General features: G+C 34.8%; 1 protein-coding gene across 1 annotated transcript in view; it reads left to right on the top strand.

Annotated features, from left to right (window-relative positions):
* LOC133184575 (protein FAM32A-like) overlaps positions 1-22,740 on the top strand; it is a 29,056-nt gene extending 6,316 nt beyond the window's left edge. Inside the window, exons 2-4 of the mRNA XM_061319658.1 lie at positions 7,900-8,059; positions 19,119-19,172; positions 22,259-22,740. Of these exons, the coding sequence (XP_061175642.1) occupies positions 7,900-8,059; positions 19,119-19,172; positions 22,259-22,327 (283 nt within the window). The 3' untranslated portion in view covers positions 22,328-22,740. The remainder of the gene's footprint in view (positions 1-7,899; positions 8,060-19,118; positions 19,173-22,258) is intronic.
* Positions 22,741-24,464: the final 1,724 nt, after the last annotated feature.

Raw genomic sequence — 24,464 nt, 5'->3', positions numbered from 1 at the left:
TCATCCAATATCTTAAGCTACGTGCAAAATATGTGATTAAGAATCTATACTGAAGATGTAGATTTGCATTTTAACATTTATTTCTGTCGATGACGCAATCTGTAAGAATCGTGATCACGTGACGAAAACAATCCTGTCTTTTGTCAGCACCGTATGCCAAGGGTTTATGAGGAGAGTAGCGTATCAGAAACCCTTGGCTAGCGAAGATGTTTTGCAGGGCAAAATGATATTGCCCTGCAAAAGAGCAATACCGCAGTTACCATGAAACAGTGTAATAGAAAAAATTGAAAATTTTAAGTTGGATAATTCACTTTTAATTTAGCATATTCCTTCAAAATAAAAATTATTATTTATATTTATTAGGGTCCTGCTCTGCAGGCACCCTATAGTGATCAGTCTGTCCATCCGTCCTTCCGTCAATCTCTCCGTATGAGATCTCTTGTCCGCAGCATATCTTCTCTCTCCTTGGCCCAATCTGGCTCATACTTCACCCATAGAGTTTCTTTGGGTAAAGGGTGTGCAGTGACCTTGAACCATGTTTCTAGGTCTAAGGTTAAGGTCATTGCAGAATTATACGAAAAATCCTTGTCCGGAGCATATCTTCTCTCCTCTTGACCTAATGTGGCTCATACTTTACTCACAGAGTGCCACTGGTCAGTGGATGTGCAGTGAACTTGAACAAAGTTAGGGTCAAGGTCATAGCAGAATTATATGAAAAATCCTTCTCCGGAGAATATCTTCTCTCCTCTTGGTCCAATGTGGTTCATACTTCACTCACAGTGCCACTGGTCAATGGATGTGCAGTGACCTTGAAAGAAGTTTCTAGGTCAAGGGTCAAGGTCAAAAATAGTATCTCTTTTTAAATTCTTGTCCGGAGCATATCTTCTCTCTCTTTGGCCCAATCTGGCTCATACTTTACCCACAGAGTGCCTTTGGGTAAAGGGTGTGCACTGACCTTGAACCATGTTTTTAGGTCTAAGGTTAAGGTCATAGCAGAATTATATAAAAAGAATCCTTGTCCAGAGCATATCTTTTCTCCCCTTGGTCCAATGTGGCTCCTACTTTACTCATTGAGTGCCACTGGTCAATGGGTGTGCAGTGACCTTGAACAAAGTTTCTAGGTCAAGGGTCAAGGTCAAAATAGCCTCTCTTTTTAAAATCTTTGTTCAGTGCATGATTGCTTTCCCTTAAGTCCAGTCAGCCTCAAACTTTACCAATTGACTTAGGGTACAGAACATTTGTGATTTTCCTTCCATATTTTGATAGAGGATATGCAACAATTTTCATAGAGGATATGCAACATTTGTGCCATTTTTTGATAGAGGGTATGGAGCTAGGGTTGGATACCGTTAAGGATGAAACAGTACGATGCCATACCGGTATTTTTGAAATGATACTGTATTTTTAACGATACGGTACTATGCATTGATGAATAAAAAAGAGGGTTAATTTTATAACAAATGTGCTTTTACCATTCACTAACCTTTCAATGATATTATCTAAAATGAGCTTATAAACTTTGTTCCATGCTTTTAAGATATAAAAATAGATATTCCTAATATTCAAACATTTCATTTCAACCTTTTTATAATGATCAACAAAACAAATCAATCGAATCCCAAACAAATTAATTTGCACAAATCGGCTGACTGCTTCACCCGGTTGCCAGGACCCCGTTTGTTTGGTCGCACTAAATGACGAAACATTAGATAATGGATAGATCACATTTTTTGCGACATTTTGCCTTTTTAATTTACATTTATTATCAGTTTTTATTTGTAAAATTAAAATAAGATTCATGTGGATGTATGAGGGCTGTTCGAAAATTATTGAGACCAATACTTTTACTCCACAAAGGACAGAGGTAAATTCATAAAAATTCATCAACGTTTTTTAAAGAACAAATAAAACAGATGTACAAAATTTCTAATTTATAGGATAATTAAATAAGTTCCGGTGAAATAAACAAGCATATGTCTATTGACCTGGAGCAGCATCGTCAGGTCAGCTGATATATACTCATTGTGAAATGACCAGGAAGCATTCAATCTACTTTCTCTGTCATTACATATAACATTTCAAAAATCAAACTGTGTCTGTGCAAGGCGGGTCAACTTTTTTTAGTCTGTAATAATTGATGGTCGTCCGGGGCTTTTATTTTTACTCTGGTTGAATTATTTGTAAGAAAATGATATATACCAATGAAAAAATAAACCCTTAGACATGTTTTATTGCATTGTTATTGTTTTAGCAGGTCGTTTAGTCTGGACAAGAGTTCTAAATACTGCTACACAAAATTTAGGTATGATCGCTGCTCTGCCTTGACATCAAAATCTGTTTTGTCGTCGTTATCAGATTATTATACCGCGCATAATTTTTTTAATGATCTCTGTATTTCTGATCGAAATTCTAACAAACTTGCACAAAATGAAGTCAAATGTTAATTGAAAAATTATAATTTGAATTATTTTCGCTCTTACTATGGGTCCATGGGAATTTTAACGTTGGTGTTACATATTTTCAATATCCGATTTCGTGACTGTGCCTGGTACCCCTACCATTGACACATTTATATTCCATTGAAAAGATGAAATAAAATATTTTTAAAATATTTCTTGTTTTTATTACTTCTTAGAGTTTGCCAAACGTATATGCAAATTTTCACCGAAAAACATTCATTAGAAAGAAGAATATACACAATGTCTCAATAATTTCTGAACAGCCCTCTTATTTTATTTATTTTTTTTTAAATAAACGTATTGATTTACCTCGAATATAGGCAGTCGAAAGTAAGTATCGTTCTAAGAATCCATTTCGTTACATGTAGTTAGCCTACCCTTTCAGTGAGCGGAGAATTCGATTTAAGCAACTTTGGAATTTTTTTTTTTTTAAAAAAGCAAATTGAGTGTATTAAAATGTTTTAAAGATTAAGAAGTACCGTTATTAGTACCAGTATTAAATGAAACGGTATTTTACCGGTATTTTTTAAGTAACTATCCGGTACGGTATTGGTACCGCGTACCAGTATCCAACCCTATTGGCAGTGCCATGTGGGTATTCCCTTGTCATAACCATATAACAAAGAAAAACAATGTACAATATTACATTTTGGAGAGGGGAGGGAGAAGAAATTAAGTATACTTAACTAGTGTTTTCAATAAGATTTTCAATAGGAGGAAATATATTTGGAACAGCAGGAAACCAATCTCGTCGAGGGGTATGGGGGCCGCCTCAGGCCCCCAGCGGGTCCAGGGCAGAGCCCTGGTAGGGGGCCCATGGGGGCGAAGCCCCCCGCCCGAAAACGAAAATTGGCATTTTTGACTCATTTTTCTTACCTCTCAGGCCAACAAAAGTACCATATTTTGTCACATTTCTGTCCTATCCATTACATAATTTAATCTAATAAAGCCATATAAAAACTGTTTTTATCCTTTCGCTGATTTGTTATATGGACTTTTGACAGACTGAGGTTTTTGTTCTGAATACTAGGTGTCTATAAAACATTAAGACAACTTACGTATGAAATTCTTGCACAGACAATTGTCTGTGCTAGAAATTCATACTGAAAATGCTACATAATTAGTCCCCTTTCACATAAAGTGGTCAGGATGTTTATTCAAAATTAAAATAATTTATTTATAATTCTAAGAACTTTAAGACACCTTTGGTACATTACCAAAAATTAAATAAAAATATTCTTCTGGAATCTTGGACTAAACTATCACAAACTTTTAAATGCTTCACTATTTTGTACAGTGCAAAATAATAAAGAAAATGGATACAAATTTCTACTTCATAAAAATCTTCTTCAATGGGCAAAGTAATACTGTTACTGTATTTCAAGAGATCTAACACAAATAATCGAGAATACAAATTTTACATTTCCAGTTTGAGGAATTTCTTTAAGAATTCAAACGTCTCAGTCACGACTAAAAATATGTGACTTTCACTCGTAAGGTCTTAAAATTATATCGGTCTAGATATAAATATTTGCTGTTGTGTTTGATATTTTAATCTTGACCTAGCTTGTGGAGTGACAGTGAATGTTAAAAACATTTTCCTATTGTTTGCCGTAGATACTCTACGCCAATGAAGTCTACAATTCTCAATAATCTCGTGCCAATTTTGGTCATATCTTTGAAGCTTAAGTAATAATCGCGATTGTTGATTTGTGAATTTTTTATGAGGTTGGAATTATTCATTAAAAATATATTCTTTAAACTTTACTCTCGGCGTCTCGCACTTTGTAGCATAGATTTTGACCAAATAAAACTTCCATGAAAAAGAGCGCGCTCAAGGGAAGTTACTCTAGATCATGTAGATAGTTGCGATAAAATCTACGGATTTCACGTACCAACCCCGGAAAAACTCCAAAGACGGATATCTCATAGCCGGGAAAATTTCTCGTACAGGCCGGTTGCCGGCTCTTATTGAAAACACTGCTTAACATGAGACTTTGTTTCTTCATCTTAATTAATATCATCTTATTTTTAACCAATAAATTTTTACAATATTTTCAATATAAGCAAATGAAATCAGCAGCTATGCTTTGTAGTTTTCTACTTTTATTTTTTAAAAAACGATTCCGATTTTAATATTGTTTGTTTATAATGTCATTGTATTTAATTTCTGTTTTTAATTAAATGATATTTAATTAACCCCTAAATCTATGTTTTTCACCTTGCATATACCCCTTCAAACGGAAAAGTTTAATCCCCTAACTGCTCCAGGCTATAAGAAACCTCTACCTGGACAGCTGTGTGCGTTCAAGCGAGAATTGATTTCCTGTAGTTAATTAACACCTCTTCATGTGTTTAATAAACAAAAATACTTACATCTGTGTGCATTGAATAAACAAGTCTGATATTCTTATCCCGACTGACAAAACATGACGGTAGGAAATTCTGAAAATCGGAAATTTTAGGGTGATTTTTTAGGTCACCTGAGTCACTCAGGTGACCTATTGCTATCCGTTTTTGTCCGTCGTCGTGCGATGTGCGTTAACATTTGAACATTTTCAGCTTCTTCTCTGAAACCGCTCAACCAATTTCAACCAAATTTGGCATATAGCATCTATTGGTGAAGGGGAAAAAAAATTGTGAATTTCATGGTCCCTGCCTCCCTGGGGCCTGAGGGGTGGGGCTAAAACCACCAAAAATAATGCAATCTTTAAAAATCTTCTTCTTTACTCCTGTACATCAAGCAGTCAAACTGTTGGCATCATTGTAATAAGCATTGAGCCCTCTACCAAAATTGTGAAATTCATGGCCCCAGGGTCAGGGGTTCTGGCCCCAGGGTGAGGCTATATAGATCATATAGTGAAAGTGCATTATTTCTTTGAAAATCTTCTTCTCTGCTCCTGGGTATTGAATAAAGTTAATAAGTACATAGTTATGAAGAGCAAGAGTGCCTCTTCCAAAATTGTGAAATTCATGGCCCCAGGGTCAGGGGTTCTGGTGTTAGGGCGGGGCTCTATTGATTATATAGTGAAAATGCATTAATTCTTTGAAAATCTTCTTCTCTGCTCCTGGGTATTAAATAAAGTAACTAAGTACATAGTTATGATGAGCAAGAGTGCCTCTTCCAAAATTGTGAAATTCATGGCCCCAGGGTCAGGGGTTCTGGTGTAAGGGCGGGGCTCTATTGATTATATAGTGAAAATGCATTAATTCTTTGAAAATCTTCTTCTCTGCTCCTGGATATTAAATAAAGTAACTAAGTACATAGTTATGATAAGCAAGAGTGCTTCTACCAAAATTGTGAATTTCATGGCCCCAGGGTCAGGGGTTCTGGTGTTAGGGCGGGGCTCTATTGATTATATAGTGAAAATGCATTGATTCTTTGAAAATCTTCTTCTCTGCTACTGGAGATTATTTAAACAAACTACATGTAAGTGCATGATTATGATAGGCAAAGATGCCTCTTAAAATTTTTAAATATTTGGCCTCAGTTTTTGGGGTTCTTGAGGAGGGGGGGGGGGGGGCTCTATTGATTATATACTGAAAAATCATTAATTCTATTAATTAATCATTGATTAATCCCGTCTGCTCCTTAGTGTTGAGCTGATAAATAAATTGCTTAGCTATGATGAAAATGGGAGCTTCGAACAGAATTTTTAAATCTTGTGGTCCTAGGGTCAGGGGTTCTGGCATAATGAAGGGGGGTGGGGGGGGGGCTTTTGATAATATAGTAGAAAAGTTTTAATTCTTTAAAATCCATAGTTATGATGATGAGGGTAACTCTTCCAAATTTGTAAATTTCTTGACCCTTGGTCTTGGGTTCTGGTGTTAGGGTAAGGCTTTGTTGAATCTGTAGTGAAAATGCATTGTACCTGTGAAATTCTTCTCTGCTTCTGGGCATATCGGAAGCAAACTGAGTAAAAGTTTAAATGATATAAGTAAGCGTATTCCTACCAGATTTTTGAACACCTGGACCATTGGTCTAGCATTCTGGTCCTGGGCAGGGCTCTATTAATTTGTATTCTACTGAGAGAAGTTATTCCCCTTTTCCATTCACCTTTGATAATTAATCACTGTAAATAATGTATTTGAAAGGTTAATAGAATAAGATAATTATGCAAGAATGTTTATTGTATAATTCAAAAAGTACTTTCTTAGTTTTAATAATCAGGTAGACCTGTAAGTAATAGATAAATAAAAATGAGACAAAAATAACTTATCTTATTAAAAGTTCTTCAAAGACCATAAGAGAGGTCAATGCTAGAGGTTTTAATATGGGTTTAAAAATAGTACAGGAGCACTAATAGTTTGTTAATAGTCTGCATGGTGATAGTGTTAAGTGGGGGACAGATTGAACTTAATTTATGAGTTGATACTGAATACTAGACTAATTATTTTGTTGATCCTGATCTTCCTACTTCTCTTGCTTTAGGGTAACAAAGCTTCATCTATCAGTGTATTTAACTTCTAAATTGTTGTATTATACTCAGGTGACCGTTAAGGCCCTTGGGCCTCTTGTTTTTCAAAGCGGGTTTTTAAGGGCAATTTTGCTTTGTTGGGTCAAAAATTGGGGATGATCGATTTTTGAGGGTGAAAATGATGACACGCCGCGGGTCAGTATGAGTGGTGGGTGAGAGGTCAGTTTTGCTGGTGTCATTGACCCACAGAATGCGGGTCACTTGGCAGTTATGTATAGGGGATCTCAGATATAGTGAGTGAATAATCGAATATGGTGGACAAATTCCTTTTATGAATCATGTTCAGCTTTAAAACATTTTACCCATGTGGAACACTCCCATTATTAACTTATTGGACACCTACAGGTAAATTGGTCTCATTCTGCTTTGCTGACTTAATTGCCAGGTGAAAGCTTCCAGATATAATGTAGATTGTAAATTGTTCAAATTATGAACCCTGGGGATAGGGTGAGTGTGCAATAAAGGATCGAAGTTTTACATTGAAATATATGAAAAATCTTTAAAAACTTCTCAAGAACCACTGACCAGAAAAAAATTAAAACTTAATATGTGAAGGCTTCCTGAGGTAGTGTAAATTCTAAACTGTTCAACTCATGGCCCCTGGGGTAGCTTGGGACCACAGTAGGGGATCAAAGTCTAGCATGGAACTGTATAAGAAATTTTTTGAAAACTTGTTAAGAAACACAATAGAACTTAGTTTGCAAACATTCCTATGTTGTGTGAATATTTTTTTTTAATCATGGATCCTGTGTCAGAGTTGGCAAAAATCAAATTTTACATAGTGCATGTATAAAGGAAAAGAATTTTCTATTCCATAACTGTGAGTTATAATTTAGGGTCACAATTTTCCAAGGGAATTTAAAAATCTTCTGAAAAACAGCAGGGTTTAAATAACTCAGGTGAGCATTGGGGCCCATGGGCCTCTTGTTTAATATCCTGTTTCAATTTTTCTCTTTTCACAGGAAGAAAAAGAAGAAGAGCAAAGATAGAGAAACAAAGAAAGTATTTGAGCAGATTTCATCACATTCAAAAAATGCAGATGATGAAGATAAACCGCACCATGAAGTGCGAGATATTAGAACCAAGGCTGAGATAGCTGCTGATAAAGCCAGAGAGAAGAGGGTATGATAAGGTTTATAAGCAGGGCTCTACATTAACATTTTTTCTTATTTGTTGATTTGGACAAGTGATTAGGAAATTTACTTGCATATGTAATTTTTTTTTTGTTCAAAAATTTTCAATAAAGAAATATTTGACAACTTGAGAAAAATACTGTAAATTAAAATGGAGTCTAACTCTACATTATATTCACTGAGTCTACCTTATCATTATTTTGACACGTAATAAATTTTAAAACTAATGTTGTATCATCCTGTCCTTTACATAAATAATCAGTCTACCTACCTACCTAGTCCTTGTTGCACCCGGAGCCACATAGGTCAAGGACTAGGGATTTCCGTTCTTCTCTTTTCCATCTCTCCCCAGGTAAGATTCATGTCTTTGAAGTCTTTTTCAACAGTTCGCCTCCATGTTGTTTTTGGTCGGTCTTTCCTCCTTTTCCCTTCTGGGGTCCACCCGAGTGCCACTCTTGTAATATCGTTTGTTGGCTTTCTTATGACATGGCCTGTCCATCTCTATCTGTATTTTCTTACTAATGTCCTCACATTTGTTGTTTTGGTTATTTCATACAGATTTTATTGGTAACTTTTGCTGGCCAGAATATCCTCAAGATCTTTCTGAGGCACCCATTATGGAAAGTTGATAGTTTGCTTATATTACTTTCTGTCATCCTCCAGCATTCAGCACCATACATTAAGACAGATATTACACAGCTATTATACAACTTGATCTTCTGCTGATGCTTTATGATTTCCATATTTTCTGGAGCTTGACAAAGGGTCCTCTGGCTTTACCTAATCTTGCTATAATGTCCTTGTTAGTGTCGCCATCTGATGTCACTACACTTCCCAGGTATGTAAAATATGATGTGTTTTTAATATCCTTTCCATTCAGTTGTATTTTGGGTGGGCTTTTTGTATCTAGGGACATTACTTCTGTTTTCTTTATGTTGATGTTCAAACCAATTTTGCTGGCATTATTTGTAAATTGGATGTTTTTGTTTGCATTTGTGTCGCCATTTGAGATAGTAAAGCCAGTTTGTTTGCATGATCTAAGTCTTCTAGATTGCTGAAAAGAGTCCACCTGATGTCTGTGTTGTCTTTACTGAGGGTTGATCTCATTATGCAATCTACTACTATGATGAATAATAGGGCTGACATCACACATCCTTGTTTACTCCTGATTTCACAAAAAAGCTTGTTTGAAGAGCTACCAATAGGACATACTGCATAGAATGCTTTTATTAGGTCAACTAATTTAGATGGTATACCATAGTGTCGTAGGATCTTTCACAAACTGTCTGTGTGAATGCTATCAAAAGCTTTTTCAAAGTCAATGAAATTAATGATGAGTTGCCTTTGCCATTCTGTGCATTGTCCTATTATGTTTCTTAATATAAATACTTGGTCACAGCAGCTCTTTTCTTTTCTGAAGAAGGCCTGTTGTTTCCTTTACTTGTTGTCCACTGCTGTCTTATCGTAGGTCGTGGGTTTGCTGCATAAAAATTCTTACAAGAAAACATATCCTGAAAATTTGATATAATGTTCCTTAGAATTTGTGGCATATTTTCTGAAATTTTTATTAAATTTGCCTACATGGTTTTAATGCTATATTATTGTAAACACGGTATAGTTTTAGACTATTTTTACGCTTTACTATAGAAATATATAGGAAAGTAATGTTTTTTAAAAAATTTTACCGAAAGAGTTTCTTTAGAAAAGGTTGGATAACTTTTTAAAGACGAAGACGAATTACTCAGAAATTTCAAAATATCAAGATGAGGTAAAATTAAAACTATTGAGGTAAAAAAATCAATATGTTTTCTCGCTAGTTTTTTTGTTAAATAATTTTAAAGTTTGCTTTTATATTGCCAAAATGTTGCGTTTATGGCGTTATTTATGACTTCAACATCATATATTGAATCGCTTTTACATATAAGTATCTTTATATTTGGAATATACAAGATCTAAAAGGTGACATGGATGCACACTGTAATTTTATTCAGCATTTCACTTATTGCAGAAACGTGTTAGGAAGAACAGCAACTTATCTACTCTAGTATTATGGAATTCATATTCTGCCCACGAAGTCAGAATGAACGGTATATTGATATAAACATTCTTCGTGCATTAGCGATAATAAATTAATACAAGTAATGTTAGGATGTTCAAGTTCATTATTAAGATTTCAAGTATAACATGTAAATTTTATCACTTAATTCGAAATTGGTAAAGGAAAAAAAACACCTACTACTGAGGAGGGGGGTTACCGGCAGTGTTCTTTTTATATCAGTCATAATTCAGTATATAGTCCGAACTCTCAAAAATTTGTTCTTTTTTGTTTTGTTGTTTTTTTTTTATCAATTTTTCATCGGCAAAATGTAAAATACTTGCATTCATCTTATACACAGACAGCTTAATTTTGTTACAGAAAAAATTGTACTTGATATTTGTATTTCGTAATACATGTAGTATACTAATATATGTTTAGAGTGTCATAAAGGTCCAATATGCTGGGTGTTTGTATAAATTTATTTTAACATGTTTAATGCATTTCATTATGATAAATCAATTTCTTGCTAGTCTGCATATAGAGAACGACTTGATCAGATTAAAATGCAAAATAATTTTTTTAAAAAAGAGGAAAACGCATGTAATTTAATTTCATCGTTTTGAGTGTTGAGGATTGATTTTATCCTAAAAATTACGCACCTTTCCTTCGTTGCAATTTACGTGCATACATACAGCCTTTCAATTTTTTCGGCTTAGCAATTTACGATAACTTTCATTTTGCATGCCATAACTTTAACACTGACTCATTTTGATTGACCTTTAGCAGTTTAGTATAATTTACAATTATAAATTATTCCTTGCATTTTGCATCGCATTTATTATGTTTTGTTAGTTTGTTTTTACACATTACACATATAATGAGAGCAGAATTCAAACTTACAATACTCTTGGTTCATACATTTACGACAATACAATTACGGACAATAACATGTACTTTCTATGCTTCGTACAGACTAGATTCTATTGCTGAAGTAATATTCAGAGAAATAAACGGGAAGCAATGCAATGTCGCCTTTGTGACGTAACTGACGTCATAATCAAAAGTGCACAAAACAACTGCTCGAATCGTCAAAATTGTGTACTGAAACTGATGACAAAAGCAAACCCGCGATCTACCTTAATTCTGTTTACAATTATTTTACTAAAGATCTTGCTTGGTATAGAGAGTAAAGCAATGCCTCTCCAATTGTTACAGTTTATGAGATCTTCTTTTTACCTCACCTTAGCTGAAAGCTCAAGTGAGCTTTTCTGATCACCCGTGGTCTGTCATGTAAACTTTTCACATTTTCAACTTTTGAACAACCACTAGGCCAATTCTAACCAAAGCTGGTACAAAGCATCCTTGGGTGAAGGTGAGTTTAAATTATTAAAATGAAGGGTCAAGCCCCCCTTCCAAGTGGAAGATAATTAAGAAAAGACAAAAATAGGGTGGGGTCATTAAAAAATATTCTCAAGAACCACTGGGGCAGAAAAATTGAAAGTTATGTGGAAGCTTCCTGAGTTAGTGTAGATTCTAAATTGTTCAAATCATGCCCCCCCCCCCCCCCAGAGTAGGGTGGGGCCATAATAGGGAATCAAAGTTTTAAATTGAAACTAGGAAAAAATTTTAAAAATCTTCTTCTCAGGACTCACTGGGCCAGAAAAGCTGAAACTTAAGTAGAAGTCTCCTGAGATAGTGTAGATTCTAAATTGTTGAAATCATGCCCCCAGGGTAGGGTGGGGCCACAATAGGGAATCACGGCAACCATGAAGGTTATTTTTAGAAAAAAAATTGCCAATATCTAGTTGATTAAAGTCAAGTATTTTTATTGTTTTTCTTGATTTGTTGATCAAGATTGATCATGTCAACCTATCATTAGTGAATATTGAGCATTTTTCAGCATTTTCTGCATTTAAAATGTAATCCAAATGTACCCTTGGCCATGGTTACCACTTACTTAGAGATATATTCTACAAGCAGAGCTTTTTCAAAAAGCTTACCATCTTTAGCAAAAACCTTAAACAGTAAACTGACCTAAACCTATCAGGCCGTATAATTCTTGAAAATTTCTTGGCTTTGTATTTCTTCATTAGATTTTTCTGACATAAGCCGTATCAAGTGAAAGGCTAACAGATGCTCGGTTGTCTCCATAAACTTCGACTTTGCTGCCAAGATCATTTGGCAAACCTCGTCTGATTCTGTCACCTTTGTGATATCTAGATGAGGTACGAATTGGTCGAGGTGTGCTGAGTGCTGCCGAGATTAGAAAGACAGTGCAAAACAAAGGGAAAAAGAATACATACAAGCTGCAAAGCTGGCATGCAATAAAGATCAATTCTGTTGACAATGAAAATAAAGAAACATTTTTTAGCTCACCTCGACGAAGTTGAGATGAGCTAATGCTATACCCCCGGCATCGGCGTTAGCGTCGGCGTCCAGGTTAATGTTTTTGGAGCAAGTCCATTCCCAAGTAACTATAAGCCCTACCTTGACCAAACTTGCATGGATGATGCATCTTGGGATGTACGCTAACCAACCTGCTTCGGTTGCTGGATTCGACCTAGATTTTCCATGAGTGAATTTTAGCCATATTTTAACCAAATTAGCATGGATGATGTAGCTAGGGATGGTCACTTCCAGACTTGCTTTGGATTCTGAATCTGATCTGCATTTTCCAGATGAGTGACCAGGATTATTTTTGGAGTTGCTATGTAACATTATTACCTGTTGTGATTAAACTTGCATAGATTGTGTATCTAAGGATGAAAACTTCCAGACTTACATTGGATGTTGGAACTGACCAAAATTTTCTTGATTAGTAAACAGGATAAACATTTTTTGTACAGGTCTATTTCCAAGTAGCTATAAGTTCTACTTAAACCAAACTTGCATGGATATTGATCTTGGGATGTACACTAACTAAAAAAAGAATATGATGTGAAATTTGCCTTACTTAAAGATAACATTCGTCGAGGTGAGCTTCGTAATCTTTGATTACCTATGTTTGGTAATTGCTATAAAAAAAACTAGCATGTTATTTCGAATTAATTACTGCCAATTTCCACTGTTCGTTTTGTCATATTTTTTTACGATTGAAAATCTTGAAAAATTGTTAAGTCGTACAAAAATTAGATCTTCAGAAAATAATCTCCCTTTCCTTGAACAGCATTTCAACCTATGAAATAATTGAAAATTTTCTCATCATGCAATTTCTACCAATCACAAAGGAGAGGAAGTGTATAGTCCGAAGACTGAAAAATACTTCAACTCTGTATACCATCTTCCAAGGAAGATGGTAAATAGTTTCTTTATAACATAAGTAGCAACAAGGTATAGTGTTTTTGTGAGAATGGTTTGTTTGTTTTTCTTAGTCTTTATTAATGCTCAATAAAGATTCAAAGTAGCTGAAAATCTCAATTTTTCAAACTTTTCCTGCTGTTACCATGGCAACCAAGACACATAGCAACCAAATTTTATTTGATATATTTTTCTGGTGTCAAGTTGTAATGATGGGCAAAGTTTCATCCAAAATGGCGACCATGCTTGGCAAAGAAATTTAAGTGGTTTCAGAGAATACATCTTAATTTTTAGATTTTACTGACAGTAGATATTAAAGGAAATATTTTTTCTACCTTCTCTACACAGTGGTATTATTATTATTTTTTCTACACTATATTTTTCTCCATTGTTTACCTCTCAACATAGACTGTGCTATTAATACCATCTCTAGACTTTTCATACAAACGTGACATAACTCTAAAACACTGTGATTGTGATTGATTTTAAATCAAATAGACTTAAAAATTTTACAATTTTTAAAATGGGCAACTTAAAGCGGTATTTTTTTTTTTTTTTGCTTCCATCAAATCTTTTATGTGTACAGTCTCACTTAATTCAGTGTATATTAATCCAGAGTTGAAACCTTTTCTGCTAGACAAGATGCTGCCTTCAAATTGTGTGTTGTCTACATATTGCACAGAAGTTCACTGTACCCATTTTTTAGCTCATCTGAGCCGAAGGCGCAAGTAAGCTTTTCTGATTGAAATATGTCTGTTGTCTGTCATCGTTGTCATCATAAACTTTTCACATTTTAATCTTGAAAATATGAAACTTATGTGGAATCATTGTGAGGAAGTGTAGATTTAAATTTGTTCAATTCATGACCCCTGAGGGTAAGGTGGGGCCACAATGGGGGATCAAAGTTTTACATCGGAATACATAGGAAAAATCTTTAAAAATCTCCTTCTCAAGAAAAGCAAAGCCTTGAATGGTCATATTTATATGGAAGCATCCTCAGATAGTCTAGATTCAAGTTTCTTCAAATCAGGATCCCCAGGAATAGGATGGGTCCACTATGGGTGACCAAAGTTTTACATACACAGAGAAAATCTTTAAAAATCTTCTTCTTGAGAACAGCAAAGCCATGATTTGTCATATTTATATGGAAGCATCCTCAGATAGTGTAGATTCAAATCTGTTTAAATCATAATCCCTGGGGGTAGGATGGGGCCACAATGGGGGGGATCGAATTTTTCCATTGGAATACATAGGAAAAATCTTTAAAAAAATCTTTTTCTCAAGAACAGCAAAGCCGTGATTGGTCATATTTATATTGAAGCATCCTCAGGTAGTTTAGATTCAAGTTTCTTCAAATCATGACCCCCCGGGGCAAGTGTTGGGCCACAATGGGATGATCAAAGTTTTACATATGAATACATAAGGAAAATCTTTAAAAATTTTCTTCTCAAGAACAGCAAAGCTATGATTAGTTATATTTATATATATCATCCTCAGGTAGTGTAGATTGAAGTTTTTACAAATCATAACCCTCGGGGGAAGGGTAGGTCCACAATGGGTGATCAAAGTTTTACATAGGAATACATAGGAAAAATCTTTAAAATTCTTCACATGGGACAGCAAAGCAATGATTGGTCATAATAATAGAAGGTATCCTCAGGTAATGTAGATTTAAATTTGTTCAAATCATGACCCCCAGGAGAACAGAGGGGCCAGAACAGAGGATCACATAGTTCTACAAAGGAATTTAAAGGATATTTCAATAAAAAAAATTTCATCAGAAGAACAGCAAAGCCATTATGTGCAATATTGATTCAAAAGCATCCTTAGGAAGTGTAGATTCAAGGTTGTTCAAATCATATCCCCCCAACCACTTTTTTCATTTAAACTTTTCAATACTGAACTGATTTCTGCTTTTTCCTGGCCAAAGTGCTCAGGTGAGGGATATGTCTCCTAGGCCTCTTGTTCTTAGGACACCTAAGTCACTCAGGTGACATTCCTATCTTCTTTCGTCCATCGTTGTGCCTCAAGTATTAACATTTGAACATTTTCAGCTTCTTCTCTGAAACCACAGAACCAATTTCAGCCAATTTTAGCATATGGCATCTATTGGTGTAGTTGAACAAAATTTACAAATTTCATGGTCCCTGCCCCTCTGGGGTATGAGGGGTGGGGCTAAAACCATCAAAATCAGTGCTATTTTTTAAAATTCTTCTTCTTTACTCCTGGATATCAAGCACTTGAACTGTTGTGATGATTTTAAAAAGCATTGAGTCCCTAACAAAATTGTGAAATTCATGGCCCCGGGGTCAGGGGTACTGGTGCTAGGGCGGGGCTATATAGATCATATAGTGAAAGTGCATTATTTCTGTGAAAATCTTTCTCTCTTCTTCTGGGTATTAAACAAACTAAGTACATAGTTATGATAAGCAATGGCGCCTTCTCCAAAATTGTAAAATTCACTGCCCCTGGGTCAGGGGTTCTGGTGTTAGAGTGGGGCTTTGTTGATAATATAGTAAAAAAAAATTAATTCTTTGAAAATCTTCTCCTCTGCTCCTGGATAAACATACTAACTAAGTACATATTTGTGATGGGCAAGAGTGCCTCTTCCAAAATTGTGAAATTCATGGCCCCTGGGTCAGGTGTTCTGGTGTTAGGACAGGGCTCTATTGATAAAATAGTAAAAAAAAAAAATAATTCTTTGAAAATCTTCTTCTCTGCTCCTGGGTATTATTTAAAGAAACTAAGTGCATGGTTATGACGCACAAGGATGCCTTTTCCAAAATTGTGAATTCCATGGCCCCTGGGTCAGTGGGTCTGGAGTTAAGGCTGGACTCTATTGATGATATAGTGAAAATGCATTAATTCTTTGAAAATCTTCTTCTCTGCTCCTTGGTATTTAGAAGACTAACTAAGTACTTAGTTATGATGATCAAGGGTGCCTCTTTCCAATTGTTAAATTCAGACATATTCTTTTGCTGATCCCTAATCATCCCATTTCTTTTGCTTTTGGGCAACATAGCTTCTTTATCTATCAGTTTATTTTGTTTTATTAGCTCACCTGAGCTGAAAGCTCAAGTGAGCTTTTCTGATCACATTTTGTCCGGCGTCCGTCTGTCTGTCCGTCTGTCTGTCTGTCCGTCTGTCTGTCTGTCCGTCTGTCTGTCTGTCTGTAAACTTTTCACATTTTTGACTTCTTCTCAAGAACCACTGGGCCAATTTCAACCAAACTTGCCACAAAGTATCCTTGGGTAAAGGGGATTCAAGTTTGTTCAAATGAAGGGCCATGCCCTCTTTCAAGGGGAGATAATTAGGAATTAGTGAAAAAATAATGGCAACATTTAAAAATCTTCTTCTCAAGAACCATAGGGCCAGGAAAGATGAAACTCATGTGGAAGCATCCTCAAGTAGTGAAGATTCAAGTTTGTTCAAACCATGACCCCCGGGGGTAGGGCGGGGCCACAATGGAGGATCAAAGTTTTACATAGAAATATATAGGAAAAATCTTTAAAAATCTTCTTCCCAAGAACAGCAAAGCCATGATGGGTCATATTTATATGGAAGCATCCTCAGGTAGTGTAGATTCAAGTTTGTACAAACCATGACCCCCGGGGGTAGGGCGTGACCACAATGGAGGATCAAAGTTTTACATAGAAATATATAGGAAAAATCTTTAAAAATCTTCTTCTCAAGAACAACAAAGTCATGATGAGTCATATTTATATGGAAGCGTCCTCAGGTAGTGTAGATTCAAGTTTGTTCAAATCATGACCCCCAGGGGTAGGGCGGGGCCACAATGGAGGATCAAAGTTTTACATAGAAATATATAGGAAAAATCTTTAAAAATCTTCTTCTCAAGAACAGCAAAGCCATGATGGGTCATATTTATATGGAAGCATCCTCAGGTAGTGTAGATTCAAGTTTGTACAAACCATGACCCCCGGGGGTAGGGCGTGACCACAATGGAGGATCAAAGTTTTACATAGAAATATATTGGAAAAATCTTTAAAAATCTTCTTCTCAAGAACAACAAAGTCATGATGAGTCATATTTATATGGAAGTGTCCTCAGGTAGTGTAGACCCCCAGGGGTAGGGCGGGTCCACAATGGAGGATCAAAGTTTTATATAGAAATAATATATAGGAAAAATCTTTAAAAATCTTCTTCTCAAGAACAGCAAAGTCATGATGAGTAATATTTATATTGAAGCATCTTCTGGTAGTGTAGATTCAAGTTTGTTAAAATCATGACCCCCGGGGGTAGGGCGGGTCCACAATGGAGGATCAAAGTTTTACATAGAAATATATAGGAAAAATCTTTAAAAATCTTCTTCTCAAGAACAGCAAAGCCATGATGGGTCATATTTATATGGAAGCATCCTCAGGTAGTGTAGATTCAAGTTTGTACAAACCATGACCCCCGGGGGTAGGGCGTGACCACAATGGAGGATCAAAGTTTTACATAGAAATATATAGGAAAAATCTTTAAAAATCTTCTTCTCAAGAACAACAAAGTCATGATGAGTCATATTTATATGGAAGCGTCTTCAGGTAGTGTAGACCCCCAGGGGTAGGGCGGGTCCACAATGGAGGATCAAAGTTTTATATAGAAATAATATATAGGAAAAATCTTAAAAAATCTTCTTCTCAAGAACAGCAAAGCCATGATGAGTCATATTTATATGGAAGCGTCCTCAGGTAGTGTAGATTTAAATTTGTTCAAATCATGACCACAGGGGTAGGGCAGGGCTGCAATGGACTATCAAAGTTGTACATAGAAATATATAGGAAAAATCTTCTTCTCAGGAACAGCAAAGCCCAGAATATTCATATTTATATGGAAACATCCACAGGTAGTGTAGATTCAAATTTATTCAAATCATGACCCCCGGGGGTAGGGTAGGGCCACAATGGAGGATCAAAGTTTTACATAGAAATGTATAGGAAAAATTTTAAAAATCTTCTTCTCAGGAACAGCAAAGCCCTGATTGATCATATTTATATGGAAGCATCCTCAAGTAGTGTAGATTCTATTTTGTTCAAATCATGACCCCCATGGGTAGGATGGGGCCACAATGGAGGATCAAAGTCTTAAGTAGAAATATAAAGGGAAATATCTTCTTCTGAAGAACTGCAAACCATGATTAGTCATTTTGATATGGAAGCATCCTCAGGTAGTGTAGATTCAGTTTTGTTCAAATGATGACCCCCAGGGGTTGGATGGGGCCCATTGGATGATCGAAAGTTTTACATAAGAACATATAGAAAAAATATTTCTTCTCAAGTACAGGAAAGCTATGTTTAGTCATATTGATATGGAAGCATCCTCATGTAGTGTAGATTCAAGTTCAAATGATGACCCCTGGGATAGGGAGGAGCCACAATGGAGGATCAATTTTTTACAAAGGAATATATGGGAAAATTATTTTAAAATCTTCTCAAGTATAATAAAGCCATTTGTTATATTGACATGGAAGCATCATCAGGTAGTTTAAAATTCAAGCCCCCCCCCCCCCCACCCCACCCCACCCCAGGTAATCTTTTCAATACTGAACTGATTTGTGCTTTTGCCTAGCCAATGTGCTCAGGTGAGCGATGTGGCCCATGGGCCTCTTGTTTTATACTTGTATGGATATTTTACAGTGTTGTATTGTACTCAGATGACTGTTAAGTCCCTTGAGCCTCTTGTCATTTATTTATTTCTTATGTTGTAGAAAGCAGCAGAGATTATTGAAAAGGCCAGCAAGACTCACAAGGAAAGAATAATGGTAACATTTACTACATGAATATTTAATTTCTGAACAGGAAGAATTAACATCACATGTAGATAAATGTCAATTCTGTAGGGCCTGACATTAAAATGCAGGTGCCCTGTAGAAATTACCATATCTGTCAGTTCATCCATCTATTAATATCTCTCAGCTTTGTGTCAGCTTACTTTTTCGCAACAAAGGTGGACACAAATACCCAATTTTTTAGTGACCATCTAACTTTGGCATGCTTAGCGATGGTCTTGGCAATCCTGAAAATGAATTTTGCTAATCATTCAATTACAAAGAACTATGAGCAATAGTATTCTTCTGCCACCTACCTCCAAGTCAATTTTTAAAAGTTAACATTGTTGAATGAGTTTTCATATTTATATGAATTTTCATAAAAATAAAATATAACTTGTTTGGGAAAACAAAGAAAGATAACTCTACAATTTTGGTAAAACTTGGTATTTTTCAGTATAAAAATCAATAGAAAATTGAAAACATTTTTTTAAATATTTTTCCATTATTATTAAAATTGTTAATATTTAGCAATTTCATACCAAAGCTTATGTTGTTTCATTGAAGGAACATATGTCTGCAGACATTTACAAATCAAAAATTTCCATTTTATTACAATTTCTAAAGAAATTACAACTGTGAAATTGTACTTTATGAATCTTACATGTTTGTTTTTACACAAGTTAAATATAAGGAAAGATTTGAAGGTCATTTATTCACTTCCATAAGTATCTTAAAATCGGTGATATTTTAAAGCCTAATTTCACTGATAAATTTTTAGCTCTTCTGAGCCAGAGGCTATGGCCATTTGTGCGGTGTGTGTAAACTTTTTAGAATATGGGCCATAACTCAAGAACCCCTCGGCCAATTATTGTCAAATTCGTCACAGGGTATCCTTGGCCCAAGGGCTCCAATTTATACTAAAACTAGGGTTGTGACCCTAAACAAGGGGAAATAATTAGGAAAATAAAAACGAAAGTACTGGTTGCTAAAAATTCTTCTTCTCAAGAACCACTTGGCAGATTATCACCAAACTTACACAAAAGGATGAGGATATGTTGTTGATTAAAAATTGTTCAAGGCATCACCCTGGGGCAAAGGGCGTGGTCTCAAGGTCACTTCAAAGTTGACCAAAAATTACATTTTATTAAAATGTTGATATTTTGCTTACTATAAGGATTAGGATCATCAAATCTTGTCAGTTGATGCATCTAAGGACCTCATATCATGTTGACTCAAAAAGTAGGTCAGGGTGACCTACTTTTTAACTTTTGCGGCCATTCTTTTTCAAAATAATTTAGAGGCATGTTTTGAACAATTTAAGGCCTATGATCATCAAACTTTGTCAGTTGATGTACCTTGGGTCCTCGGAGTACGTCAACTAAACAGTAGGTCACCTTGACCTTCTTTTTGAATTTTATGGCTAATCTTTTTCAAAACAATTAAGGTCATTAATTTGAATACTGAGAGGTTTAGAATCATTAAATCTTGTAAGATAATGCATCTTGGGGCCATAAAACATATTTATTAAAAAGTAGGTCAGAGTGACTTACTTTTTGAACTTTGCAGGCATTCGATTTCAAAGCGTTTTAAAGGCATAATTTGGACATTTCAAGGGCTATGATCATAAAACGTAAGTTGATGCATCTTGGGTCCTCAAAAATGTCAACTGAAAAGTAGGTCACTGTGACCTATTTTTGAAATTTTATGGCTATATTTATTTATTTAGGGTACTATTTGGCGTAGATTCCTCAAAATTTGTCAGTTGATGTGTCTTGGGTTCTTAGAGAAAGTCGACTGAAAAGTAGGTCACCTTAACCTACTTTTCAATTTATATGACTATAATTGAATATTTCAGGTACTAATTGGTTTCAAATCATCAAACTTTGTCAGTTGATGCATGTTGGGTCTTTAAAGTATGTCATCTGAAAAGTAGGTCACTGTGACCTACTTTTGAAATTTTATGGTTTTAATTTTAAAAATATTTTAGGTATTAATTGGTTTAGAATCATCAAACTTAGTTGATGTATCTTGGGTCCTCAGAGAATGACAAGTGATAAGTAGGTCACCATGACCTACTCTTAGGTACTAATTGGCTTAGAATCATCTTGGGTTCTCAGAGTGTTTCATCTAAAATGTAGGTCATGATGACCTACCTTTGGAATTTCAAGGCTTTATCTAAATATATAAGATACTTAGAGGCTTCAAATAGAAGTGATACTTTTACAGTTTATCAGAAGAGGGATTCAATGCCCTTGGGCCTCTTGTTCACCCCTTCCCCCCCCCCCCCCCCCTATTCAGAGCAATTTACTATTTTGACCCTGGTATTAGAATTATTATCAGATACTAATTAACTCTTCTTAGTATTCAAAAAAATGTTTGATAACCAATTCACCAAAAATGTTGAAAATGTATGTTAAATGTATGCCATTATTGAGAGTAAGTGTGTGTACTTCTTTTGTCCATGTTATGCCCAACTTTAGGATAAAGTCATTAATTTTGCTGGTTGCTAATTAAAAATGAATATGTACACATGCACTTTCTATGATGGAAAAAATCACATTAAATATTAGGTAAAAAAAAATTCTGTGTTGATAAATTTTTAACTTATTGAAAAGGGGAATAAATCAATTTTCTATTTTTAAAGTCAAAAAAGAAAATTGAGTCATTCCCCTTTAAAAAGACAATTCCTTTTTGCTATACATTATATTTCTTGTACAGCAATTTTTTATTTAAAAAAAAAAAAAAGGTGTTAACATGTTTAAACAAAATTATTTTTAAGTTTATTGAGTATTAAATATTATAGGAGTACAAAATGGTAAAGATTCAATGGTATCTTGGTATCATTATCATTATTAAGAAAAAGAGACTTAGATAACACTTACTTTAATTTAAAAAAAAACTGCCTGTCAGATTTTATTTTGAAATTTTGGCTGGAGAAACTATGTTTAATTTTTTTTTTGCCTTAGCATAGAATCTGTATGTTGTCAGAAGTGTTGAAATATGTCTGCATACTAGATTTGTAATATATTAGAAATTTAACTTGCAACAACTTGGATCTTGAATCCTGTCTCTTGTAGGAATTTAATGGACAGCTGGACAACCTAACAGAACATTTTGATATTCCCAAAGTCAGCTGGACAAAATGAAGACTGCCTTATCGTCACCATGTCATAGTAGTTACAACAAAAATTCCACAGTGTTTTGGATTCTTTGAAGACATACAATTTTGAGAATGCACATAAATTTTATCAGCAAAGCTGGACTGGAAATGAGCATGTGAAAGAATTGTTTCTCTAGGTGTGATTTATGTAAGGTGTCCTAAATGTGTTAAAGCATCAAAAAACAAAAACAAAAAACAACAACATACAATTCAAGGCAAACTGTGAGCATTTTGTTGTGTGAAAAGTACATTTCTGGAGCATGTGTATATATACATGTATATGTGATTTTAATTGACTAATTTTATCTAGACTGAGCTTTTTCACATATATTGTTTACATTTTTCCTCTCAAGAGAAGGTATTGAATGTTTGTAATTTAAATAAAGAACATTAAAGGTATATTGTATATGTTATTGTGTAGATAATGTGAATATGCTTCTGGTGTAGGTGTACCGGTACATGGTGGACAGGATGCATCTGAAGGAGCAAGATTCACATTACAATGTATTATGAATTAAGTATATATACCTTTTCTCAATGAATTTAGTGTAAGAAAAGCTGATAAACAGGTTAGACAGGATAAGTTAATTTTTAAAAAAAAGAGGGGGGGGGGTGTAATAGGCATAAATGATATAAAAACTCATATGCCAGATAGAAATTTTGAAGAATATTTAATAACTGAGTTGTAATTGTGTTGGCAAAAATGGTACTTGATGAAAATCTTAGATGGAACAAAATGTTGACCCAGTGGTTTACAGTTTGATCCAAAAAGATTACGTATGTTGATTCCTGTACATGGCTATAAATAGCTATGAAAGTCCGAGAATTTAGGAAGTCCTTTGGCCACCATTCTGTGGTACTATCTTGCTATTGCAGGATTTTAGAAACTTTTATGACAATTAAATAAATTTGTTCCGACTTGAATTCATACAGGTTGACAAAGCCTTCATATTCTTATAAAGACTGTAAGGATTTCCTTGTAAAGGACAGATTATACCATCAAACACAGAAACTTTTTTTCAAAAAATCATGAAAAAAGCAAATAAATCTAAGTTTATTTAATTTTCAAAGTTTCTCAATAATGCTCTATAAAGTGATTAAAAATTGTATAGGTTTTTAAAGGTGATGGCAAAAGTGAAGTAATTTACATATCATAGAAAGTCAATTTCTTGATATTTTGGAGATTTGATATGCAACCAAAATAAGTTCAAAAATTTATACCGATACCAATCCATGCATCCCATTTTACGGTCATGGTCACCTGAGTCACTCTGTCATGCTGGTGTGCTTCATGTGTAAACTTTACATATTTTCAACTTCCAAGAACAACTGGACCAATTTCCATCAAACTTGCAACAAAATATCCTTGGTAAAGGGGATTCAAGTTTTTTTTTTCAAGTGAAGGGCAGTGCACCTTCCCAAGGGGAAAATATAATCAAGAAAAGGCAAATATAGGGTAGGGTCATTTAAAAATTTTCTTCTTAAGAACCACTGTTCCAAACAAGTTGAAATAACTTATATGAAAGCTTCCTGACAGAGTGTAGATTCAAGTTTGTACAATTCATGGCCACAGGGTGGGGCCACAGAAGAGGATCAAAGTTTAAATTTACATAGGAATATATAAAGGAAAAATCTCCTCAAGAACAGCAAACCCATGATTGGTCATTTAAGCATTGAGTCATTATTTTTTGAAAGATGTAGTCCCATAACTGCAATGGTGTGCGCAAACAAATTGAGTAATGTGTGTTTAGCGCGTTATGAAAATTAAAATGTTTGCACACATCATTGCAGTTATGAGACTACCCGGTACATCTTTAAAAAATGATTATTCAATGCTTATATTAACATTTATTTACACCTTGCCTTGACCACAAATGTGATATAATATATTCAAAATCCCTGTATTATCCTTGTGGTAAGTTACAACTAATGGAAGAGCCATTGCAACAGCTTCTGTTCAATGTGAGCGTGAATTTTGATTTTTGCTTGCATGGCATTCAACATTTGTGACATAAAATAAAATGCATACTTTAACCTTTTGACCCCCCGTCTGTGTTTAGGTGTTTTGAATGCCGTTGCTTTCCACAGACTTTATAAGCAAAATAAATGTGGAATGTAAATAT

Source organism: Saccostrea echinata, unplaced genomic scaffold, assembly GCF_033153115.1.
Source record: "Saccostrea echinata isolate AGI-Se365-2 ecotype Australia unplaced genomic scaffold, CSIRO_AGI_Sech_v1 ptg000010l, whole genome shotgun sequence".
In the NCBI taxonomy this organism is placed as follows: Eukaryota; Metazoa; Mollusca; class Bivalvia; order Ostreida; family Ostreidae; genus Saccostrea; species Saccostrea echinata.
Note: the sequence above shows the minus strand (reverse complement) of the source record. Positions and strands in the feature narration are given on the sequence as shown.